Genomic DNA, 11230 nt, shown 5'->3' on the forward strand with positions numbered 1-11230 from the left:
CATAAAAATATAGAAGTAACTATGATATCTTTATGTCAAGTTAAAAATTAAGTACACCAAATAAAAACAAATGCCAATTGAATCATATTGTATCAAAGTAATGCCTTAAAAAAATAGAAGAATATATAGAAATGGCCATTATATTACATATAGATGCATCAGTCAAGCAGAACTATTTAAAATCATTAAGGATTAGTCCACACCATTCAAACAGCTCAATTAAACATGTACAGTCCAATATGTAATAGACTTCTAAAGACCATGAATCTTCCTAACCCCCTATCAAACTATTTTTTCTTTATTTCATGCCCAATAGTTTGTCTTCCTTACTGTATCATTATACCAACCGCTAATACAAAGAAACAAAGAATAAATAATTTTTAACCAATCTATAGGATTCTTATTATAATCACATTGCACTATCTCAGTCCACTAATGAATGAGAATAATTTTTCACCTGAAACCTCCTATCAAGACCTTGCTTTGCACTACCACCAGTTTAATCACCTTCAACTATAAAGATTTCTGAAATTCTCACAAAAAATGCCATAAGAAAAAAAGGCCAAGAGAATATCAAGCACATAAACAATGTTTCATATTCTACTAAAAATTATAGATATACCGATGTTGGAATATCCTATAAATGAAGTACATAGATGCATACGCAAGGATAAGCATGTTATTTGATGTAATCTACAATAGTCATTCTACCTTGTAGGCTAAAAAACATCATAATAATCTCGTAAGATCAATGCTTGGAAGACTACTCTCATTAAGTAAAGTGTAGATGTCAATCAGAAAAATATAATTTGGCACAAAAAACTTTTCCAGATTAGAATCATCTCCTTCAATCATATATATGAAAAGAATTTTTGAAAATCAGAATGATGCAAAAAGAGAACCATGAAAAATAGGACACTCAATCCAAAGCTTCACCAATTTGCTCCAAAAACTTAGAAAAACATTTCCTCATAAGTCAATTGTAATTGATGTATGCATCAAAGAGAACATTGCCCACAAACTCCATTGTCACTAATTTGTTAATATAGTTCAACAGATTATGCATTGTTCCAGGAGTGTTCACTTCGAGAGCATTGATATCTCGATAGAAAAAAGTTCATATTAGATAGTGATTTGTAGTAGACTACCAATAGATAGGGATCTAAACATCTATGGAAGAGTAAGAAGTTAGAGGAGAAGAGAGTAGAGACCGAGGAGGGGAAGGTCCTTGTCTTCAGGTTCCAGAGCAATAAGGCAGTCGATGATGGCGATAGCGTCGGGGAGTAGATTAGTCTTCACTTTAAGCTCAAGTAGTGATCGAAGCGCCTTGATGTCGTCTGGATAAGAGGTGAGGTGGTCTTCGAGTGTGCCGACTTTCTAATCGTCAACAAGGGATTACGTGAGGGTCTCGGACTGAGAGATAAGGGCGGCAGCGAGGGCTAGCTTGAGAGTGCGGCGAAGGAGGGCAGCGAGGGTGAGAGCAGCTACCGCGGCCATGGAAGGGATGAGGGTTCTGAGAGGGTTGTCGTGGGGCGGGGGTTTGAGGGTGTCCCGAAGAAGGGGTGAGGATTGGGGAGGCGGGCATGAAGAAGAGAGGTTGGAGGAATTAGGGCATGAAGAAAAGTGGTTAGAGGAATTAGGGCACAAAGAAGAGAGGGTGGAGGGGTATCGATTTGGGGGAGGCGGGCACGAAGAAGAGAGGTTTGGAGGAATTAGGGCACGAAAGAAGAGAGGGTGGAGGAATTAGGGCAAGAGAGAGAGAGAGAGAGAGAGAGAGAGAGAGAGAGAGAGAGAGAGGTGTTTTTTTATTATTTTTAAAAACAAAATTAGTGTAGAGGGGTTTACCTAAACCGGCTCTAAAAAAACATAAAAAAAATATTTTATTTTTTTATAGAGGTGGTTTTTTAAAACCCCTCTATTTGTTTGCCTCCAAAGCCCAAAAATGGTGTAGTGAAAATCAATACCTGTGTCGAACCAGTGTCATGGTTCTCAATAAAGGTAACTGCTCTCGAAGGCCACCACCCCATCACACCAGGTGGCTTTCCATCAGAGTCACGCAAACGCCAAAACTGACCTTTAATTGCTTCCTATTGAGCAGAACATTACATTAATGACAACTTTAGCAACTCCCATGAAAAAACTAGTCTAGTATGGACAAAGATGATCGCATTAATGTGGTAACTGAAGTACACTCTTGGTTGTGAAATCAAAAGCAGCACAAAGACCTCCTGTGCCATTGATCCAGTTGATAATCCCCTGCCTATGGCTATCTATGCACAAAAAAATTGGTAAAGTAGCTAAGGGAATAAAAATATAAGGTCCCTTGAATAACTAATATTCCTGCTAATCCTTTGCACAATATTTTTGGTATGATTAAGGAAGCCATACATCTTGACTAGAAAGCTATTTAATTAAAAGTATGAATTTAATACTATAAGATTTTAGAGTCATTCTTGTTAAATTTTGAGTTATGGATTATATAGTATATACAACAATTTATGCAGACAAAATAGATTTCAAAATACAAATGGTAAAGATTTTATCATAATATATAGATATATATATATATCTATGTATGTATATATGTATGTACATGAAGAATCATTTAATTGTAGGTTGATTAACCATAAAACATGACCTAGGTATATGTTTGCTCACATAAACTTGGTCTTTTATTTTAACAAGCTAAACAAATACTCATTGTCCGTATATAAGACTCTGCTTAATAAAATCTATTAAGTAAATGACTAACAATGTGTCTTTAGTAAATACTGATGACTGATGAATAAAGCTCTGGGGAAAGGATTGTTAGAGGTCACGACCCCAGCAAACTGTCTTCAATGGCTGCAGCTGCAAGAGAAAAGAACGAGAACCAGAGAAGAAAGCACAAAGAAGAAGAAGATAGATAAAAACAAGAGAAGAATACTTGACTAAGTTGACAGCCAATACCATCTTGGTCTTCTCCACTAACATTATATATTGAAAAAGAAAAAAACACGTAAAGGTTAATCACTTAACTAGCTTCTCATTGGCCAAAGATCATCCACTAACTTAACACTAATTGGTCCAAAACCTTAAACAGGATACTATATTATATTCATAACAAAAGCATTCTCTTTTCATCACCGACGTCTCGAACTTCACTCAAGCTCCCCATTCTTCACACCATGCTTGGTGAGCTTCATCCATGCTTCAGCAGAGAGGTACACCATTCTTCTAGGATTGAACACCCGGCAGCTCAGCTCCATGCTTCGATCACATCAGCGGCTTAACATCAACACTCCCCCTTGATTGAAGCATCTTCACTCCTAATTCTGCTCTCATTCTCTGGTGCTTCTCAGCTGGCAACGGTTTAGTGAACACATCGCCTAGTTGATTACCGTGTTGCAATGCTTCAAGGTAATCGAACCATCGCCATAAGGCCCCGAATGAAGTGATACCTCACGCCTATATGTTTAGTTCTTCCATGATAAGTTGGGTTCTTTTGCAATGCTATGGTCGATTGGTTATCACACCAAAGCACAGATGAACCTTCACTCTTCATTCCACACTCACACAATATCCCTCTCAGCCATACAAGTTGACATGCAAACTGAAGTAGCAGATTTATGTATTCACCTTCGGTTGTTGATAAAGCGACTACCTCCCCGCTTTTGAGGACCAACTAACGTAACATCTTCCAATTTGATGCACTCATGCCCCGATGTACTCTTCCTGTCACTCAGCGATCCTCCCCAATCAGAGTCTGTGAATCCTTCTAAGCATCTATCTCTTCCACTGGGATAAAACAAACCAAAGTCTGCAGTCCCTGCAAGATACATCACAACTCTCTTTGCTGCATTGAGATGTTCAACCATTGGTTTACTCATGAATCTTGAGAGAAAGTTTACAGCATAGCATATATCAGGCCTTGTATGTACAATGTATAACAACTTCCAAATGAGCCTCCTGTATAATGTAACATATGTTAATTCTTCACTGTCTTCAAGTGAGAATTTCACATTAACTGCCATTGGTGTCTCTACAAGCCTGCTGTGTTTCAGATTCATCAGTAAAACAAGCTCCTCAATATATCTTTTCTGTGAAATAGAAATTCCCTCACTACTTTGATGAATTTCCAAACCAAGAAAATATTTAATCTTTCCCAGATCAGCCATGTCAAATGTCCTCATCATCTCCAACTTGAACTGCTCGATCAAGACTTGAGAACCACTGGTATACACCATGTCATCTACATAGAGACTGATTAGAATGAAATCTCCATTTTCATCCTCCTTTTTGTACAAAGTATGCTCAGTTTCATTCCTTTTATATCCATGGTGCCTAAAATGAGCATCGATCTTGCTGTACCATGCTCTCGGTGACTGCTTGAGCCCATACAAAGCTTTCTTCAGTCTGTATACCAAATGTTCTTGTCCACTAACCTCATAACCTTCAGGTTGGACTACATACACCTCTTCAGTGATCTCCCCATTTAGAAAGGCTGATCTCACATCAAAATGATACACTACCTGACGGGTTTGAGCAGCAGTTGCAAGAATAATCCTTACTGTTTCAAGTCGAGCCACTGGAGAGAAGACTTCATCATAATCCAAACCAAATTCTTGCACATATCCTTTGGCTACCACCCTTGCTTTATACCTTTGAATCTCACCATCAACTCCCATTTTTGTCTTGTACACCCACTTAAGACCCACGGCCTTCTTTCTGGATGGTAATTCAGTTAGCTTCCAGGTATTGTTGGTTTTAATTGACAATATCTCAGCATCCATTGCTTCCCGCCACTGCTTCTACTTCACAGCTTCTTTGTACACCTGTGGATCACCTACATGTAAAGCATAAGAGCAGGAGCTATATACCTCGGTTAGAGATCTTGTTCTCCTTGGTGGTGAATCTTCACTGGACTCCTCCAATGAACTTGTGTCATGACCTTCAATGCTTGAACTTGGGTTATTACCACTGTGATTCTTGCCACCATCTTCACTGGGATTCAGCTCTCCCAAAGTGATCACACCTCCACTTGTACTAGATTTCCAATCCCACCTTGAATTTTCGTGGAAAATCACGTCTCTACTCACAATGATCTTGGAAGCTATAGGATCAAACACTCTGTATGCCTTGGATTCAGAACTATATCCCACTAAGATGCACTTTACTGACTTCTCCTCTAACTTCGTAAGCTTCTGTGATGGAGTTAATGCAAACACAATACTTCCAAACATTCTAAAATGGCTCACATCTGGCCTCTTCCCATGCCACAGCTCATATGGTGTCTTGCCATTCAGAGCAATTGTTGGGGACCTATTAATTAGATAAACTGCTGTTGTCGTTGCCTCAGCCCAGAAAGCAGTTGGAAGTCCTCCATCCTTGAGCAAACACCGGGCCATCTCCACAACCGTCCTGTTCTTGCGTTCCACCACCCCATTTTGTTGGGGTGTGTATGGAGCCGAGAACTCTCTTCTGATTCCCAGCTCCTCGCAGTACTCTTTGAATGCATGAGAGGTAAATTCTCCTCCACGGTCGCTTCTCACTACCTTCAACTTTCTACCCGTTTCCCTCTCCACCATTACATGAAACCGTTTGAAACGATCAAAGGCTTCACTTTTGCTGGTTAGAAAGTAAACCCAACACTTCCTACTATATTCATCAACAAGTAAGAGGAAATACATATTACCTCCCAATGACGATACACTCATTGGTCCACATAAATCCATATGCACTAGCTCTAGACAGCACGAACTTCTTCTGGTCCTTGTGACTGGAAATTGACCTCTAGCTTGCTTACATAGTGCACACTCTTCACATTGTGAAACATTGTAGAGTTTAGGCAAACCACAAACATCTCCTTTTCTTGCAAGTATTTCCAGGCTTTTATAATTCAAATGGCCGAACCTTCGATGCCATAATTCAGACACAGGATACTCACCAACTGCTAAATTCAGTCTATCCATCTTTGAGAGATTCACAGGGAACATGTTGTTGCTCATTCTGGGTATCTCAAACACTTCCTCTCCAGTGTAATCATCAGTGATAATACACTTGTCTTTATAAAACTTGACTGAATATCCTTTGGTGAGTAACTGACCCACACTGAGCAAATTGTGAGCTAATCCGGAGACCAATTGCACTCCTTGAAGTTGCTTAACTTCTCCATTCCTCATACTGATAGCTACTGCGCCAACTCCGAGTACATTCATTTCCCTATCATCTCCGAGACGAACGGTAACCTTCTGTGACTCATCCAAGCTTGTAAACAGACTCCTCTCGCCCGTCATGTGATTTGAGCATCCTGAGTCCACCAACCAGACTGAGCTCGAGGTCACAGCTGCTTCACTACTCGCAATGAAAACATTGCTTGTGTCTCTTTCCTCTACAACCAAAGATGATCCCTTCTCTGGAGGTTTACTTCTCTCGCGGCACTCAGCCTTTATATGACCATATTTTTTTACAGATGAAAGCAATCTGATATTAGCTTTAGAGTCACTTCCTTGGCCCCTAGACGACCCTGCCTCTTCCTCTCCCTCCTGAAGAAGCCTCTTCCCTCGTCCCCGGCCGTGGTTTGACCCGATTGGTGTAGTAAAGCTTCCTTTCTCCCCTGAAGTGAGATGACGAACTATCACCTTTCACAAACAGTGCCTTCTCTGCAACTTTTCCGGCAGATCTGTTAACTCTGAACTCATGTGCTTGGAGTGACCCGCAGAGCTCGTCGAGGGTGAGTGTTGTCAGGTCTCTGGATTCCTCCATCGCAACCGCCACGAAGTCAAATTTCGGTGCCAGACTTCGCAGGACCTTGGACACTACCTCTGCCTCCGAGAGCTTGTGTCCGAGACCTCTCACTTGATTCACTATCGCGACAACTCGAGCCCAATAACTCTGAACACTTTCACCATCTTCCATCTGTAGGGTCTCGAAACTCTGCCGAAGTGCTTGTTTCCTCACGGCCACCATCGTCGATGAACCCTGAGATTGTTTCTTAATTATTTCCCATGCATCGTGAGCGCTCTCCGCTCTATTCCATCAAGAACCAGCCCATCTATCGCTTGTTGTATGAGACATCCGCCTTCGCGATCCTTCTTCTTGCTCTCCTTTGCTTTTGCTTCATCCTCATCCTTCGGCATTCCCACTCAACTAACTCCCGTGAGGTCTTGAGACTGAAAACCGCTCTTCATTCTCAAACTCCATCTCCCATACTCCTCCCCTTTGAAGACTGGGACACAGTGTTGTGTAAGACTCACTGGAGTTTCGCTCGCCATGATCACCCGGAGCTCTGATACCAGACTATTAGAGGTCACGACCCCAGCAAACTGTCTTCAATGGCTGCAGCTGCAAGAGAAAAGAACGAGAACCAGAGAAGAAAGCACAAAGAAGAAGAAGATAGATAAAAACAAGAGAAGAATACTTGACTAAGTTGATGTACCAATACCATCTTGGTCTTCTCCACTAACATTATATATTGAAAAAGAAAAAAACACGTAAAAGGTTAATCACTTAACTAGCTTCTCATTGGCCAAAGATCATCCACTAACTTAACACTAATTGGTCCAAAACCTTAAACAGGATACTATATTATATTCATAACAAAAGCATTCTCTTTTCATCGACCGACGTCTGAACTTCAGTCAAGCTCCCCATTCTTCACACCATGCTTGGTGAGCTTCATCCATGCTTCAGCAGAGAGGTACACCATTCTTCTAGGATTGAACACCCGGCAGCTCAGCTCCATGCTTCGATCACATCAGCGGCTTAACATCAACAAGGATTTCCATCATGTGGTGAAGGTTCAGGTAGATAAAGATATTAACTATTTTGAACAATAAGAACATCTAAAAAACCTATGCTGTTTACTTTAGTAACCTCAACACAGTAGATTAAAATGCATCTACACCTACAGAATCCATAATCTAGAAATGATATCAAAGCACTTAAAAATGCATTAAATGATATTTTTCAGTATCCACAAGATTTAATAAGCTGACATTTTTTTAGTAGTGCACATTTACACAAGCCTTTTTTTTTGTCATAAAATGCATTGCAAACAAATAAACATGCTGAGAAAATTATAAATTCATTTAGTAAGCACTATAAAAGAAGAATGATTATTTTCCATTCTCCAATTTAACAAAAAGTTAAACAAACTATAATCTAAAACAATAATTATTATATTCAATGGGAAATACTAATGTTATATCATTTTACAAAGTAACCAATTATGTATTACACTTGAGATGCCAAAATATAAGTTATGGTGAAGTTGATAATATACTAAAATTTGGTAACATATTTAAACTCATTAATTAATAACATAACTAATACCTTGATTGTGGTCCAAGCCAGAACTATAACTGCAGTCAACCCAATATTCGCCTATTGAAAAAAGAGGCTTCGACTCTTCAACATACTCTTTTACATACTTTGCATCATAACTATGCATTATGTGTCAAGGGAAAGAAAATGTTGGGGTCAAAAGAGCATGAAGGAAGAACTAGAAGAAAATTTTAAGTGGCATTTTACTTACCCTTTTGCAAAATCAAATCGGAAATCCTGGAATCCAATGGTATTTCTCAGCCATGTCAACCATCCAATTATATCTCTCCTCACATGATTTTGTGTATGATCTATGTTCGGAAATCCTTCAAAGTTCTCACCGGTGCTTTTATTTCCCTAGAAAAGCATGAAAATTTATAAGCACATACACTTGCAATATGATGCAAAGTTAATCATCAATCTAACAAATTGATTACATAGGTATTATACCATATACCAACACCAAGGATTGACAGAACTAAATGATAATTACAATACATTAAGTGCATGCTCACTCATAGAACTAAATAACTATCTGAATTAGCAAATGTAATAGGTCTTTAACCCACATGAAATAATATCCATCATGTCATGAGATAAATTTACACATATCAGTAAATGCTACGAAGGCAACCTAAATTGCCACATGTTTATGTATAACATTAATTTTTAATATCTGGAAAACAATAATAATTTATCCTTAATCCTAAATTCCATGCTTGAGTGAGATCTTAAACTAAGCTTTAAAGATATTACAAGAATTATCCCACATCCATTCCTATCCAATAACATATTCATTTTTACATACTTGTAGCTAAATGACATTTTATCAGCTTCATTTATTTAAATAACTTAAGGAAATCTTTAAAATCCATAGAATTAAAAGTCTGTATGAGGTTTTGAATAATTTGGACTAGTCAACACACAAATCCACTATGTCTCAACCATGTTTTAGGAGAAAGTTGAATCCTTGACCTTTTACAAAAGAGTCAAATGTCCTACCGCTTGCCTATTGTGACAGTAATGTCTTTATGAGGTTCTAACAAAACTAATAGCTCACTGGATGTAAAATTAGACACAGTTTGATGAGAATTTCTAATAAAAATTGTTCATTGATAAAAATGTTCTGCCATATGTAAGATTGTATACTATCTGGTGGATAGTTTAGTGACCAAAATAGAAATTGGTGGATAGTTTAGTGACTAATCTTGTAATTTACCCTCTATTCATTTGCATGTGTGTCTCTTTCAGGGTGGGCCTATGTCTTTTGATTTTTTTTTTTTTAAATGTAGGTCTTAAGCATGCATACAGACTACATCATGCTTGTCATCATTTTTTTTATGCCACATGGAGGAAATTAATTTGTATACTAATATGTGGCTTTGAGAGAGCTTGACTGGTTTTCATTGGCATGCAATTGCATGTAATGCTTTTTTTTCTTTTTTTCTTTTCTTTTTTTTCTTTTTTTAGCTACAAACTAGTAGTATTCTCACATATAATATATGTATATATAGGTTACAGCTTGGCCTTAGCATTCCAACTTAATTAGCATTTGTACCTTCATTATTGGTCCCCATCCTTGCTTTTATTTATTTATTTATTATTTATTATTTATTTATTTAATTTCCATCCTTTATTAGGTGGATGAACAGAGGTCTTCATATCTATGACTCATGAAGAACTCGTATCTAATATATATTTCCTTTCCATTAAGTTGGCAGCTTTTATTCCATGCAGAGCAAGCAACTTGTACAGTTACTGGCTTGAATTATACAAATCCGCAAGGGATGAAATTGGTGCAGTATCGTAGGCAAGATGAGTGTTTTACTTTGGCACAAGAGTATATATATATATATATATATATATATATATATATCAACAAAAATGACACCCCACTTCTGACACCCATCTTCTGAGCCGTGTACAAGTTTACCATTTCCAATCAAGACCCAAACCATTGTTGAATTGAATCTTCATAGAATATTAATCCAAAGAAATTCTTGTTGCCTATGTAAATGTTGGTAAATCTTTGGGTATCTTTTGATAAACGAGCCCCGCCACAAAGCACAAATCGAAAGAAGTCTTTCAAGGCCCCATGCTCCATATCAACTTCCTTCAATTGCCGATAACCTGTGTTTATATCCAATATTAAAGTGTCTTTTGGATATCCCATCCTGTTCTTCAACCTTCTTTAACATCCCATCCCTGACGCGATCTAGATTTGCTGGAACTGTGGCCATAAGGGTGGGATTTGAGTATTGTAGATTGTCTCGAGATCTATACTCTCGGCTGACCTAAGGATTTGAATATTTTAAATCACCTCAAGATCTGTGCTCTCAGCTGACCTAGAGATTTGAATATTTTAGATCAACTCGAGATCGATACTCTCGGCTGATCTTAGAATTTAAATATTTTGGATATCTTTGAGATATGTGCCCTAGGCTAATCCAGGGATTTAGATATTTTAGATCGCTTTGAGATATGTGCTCTCGGCTTATCTTGAATATATGCAAATATTATGAAATTTATTTATCTTAATCATATATTATCCTAATTCGATTATGATTTGGCTATATGTGATTTTTTTTAAAAAAAATATGTTGATTTTATTTAAATTAGGACATGCAAATTTTTATATAAACACAAGCTTTGGTTCCTGGACTGAATATTACCCAAGTTCCTAGATTTAATTTAAATTTTGGTTCTTCAGAAGATGCTAATAATTTACCAACTCAAGTAATACGTGCACAAAATATATCCTTTTCTAGTAGTCATGAACCTCGGGTACTCTTTTTCTACTCCCTCCGTTCCTTTTTATCTGTCGTGAATAACCGAATCTCACATACCAAGAAAATTGGTTATTTCACATAATTTAATAAAAAATTAGTTATCTTTCTAAAATTACCCCTAATTTATATCTTCACAT

The 11230-nt window shown here is 37.8% G+C and overlaps 1 protein-coding gene across 1 annotated transcript; it reads right to left on the reverse strand.

The window, feature by feature from the left end:
- Positions 1-1188: 1188 nt before the first annotated feature.
- LOC120276176 (probable alpha-amylase 2) lies at positions 1189-10477 on the reverse strand. Its single transcript, XM_039282901.1, has 6 exons — positions 10373-10477; positions 8516-8661; positions 8314-8423; positions 2184-2270; positions 1965-2089; positions 1189-1377 (listed from the first exon to the last, which is right to left on the reverse strand). Exons 1-6 carry the CDS (start codon positions 10475-10477, stop codon positions 1189-1191), a joined length of 762 nt encoding a protein of 253 aa, XP_039138835.1.
- Positions 10478-11230: the final 753 nt, after the last annotated feature.

The sequence above is a fragment of the Dioscorea cayenensis genome, chromosome 14, assembly GCF_009730915.1.
Source record: "Dioscorea cayenensis subsp. rotundata cultivar TDr96_F1 chromosome 14, TDr96_F1_v2_PseudoChromosome.rev07_lg8_w22 25.fasta, whole genome shotgun sequence".
Lineage (NCBI taxonomy): Eukaryota > Viridiplantae > Streptophyta > Magnoliopsida > Dioscoreales > Dioscoreaceae > Dioscorea > Dioscorea cayenensis.

Bases quoted from the DNA above. Each gene is read 5' to 3' on its own strand.
- LOC120276176 (XM_039282901.1), bottom strand. From the start codon at position 10,477: ATGGGATATCCAAAAGACACTTTAATATTGGATATAAACACAGGTTAT. The intron at 8,424-8,515 runs GTAAGTAAAATG...CATAATGCATAG, and splicing joins CGATTTGATTTTGCAAAAGG to TTATGATGCAAAGTATGTAA. The intron at 2,271-8,313 runs GTATTAGTTATG...TTTTGTGCATAG, and splicing joins TGGCTTGGACCACAATCAAG to ATAGCCATAGGCAGGGGATT.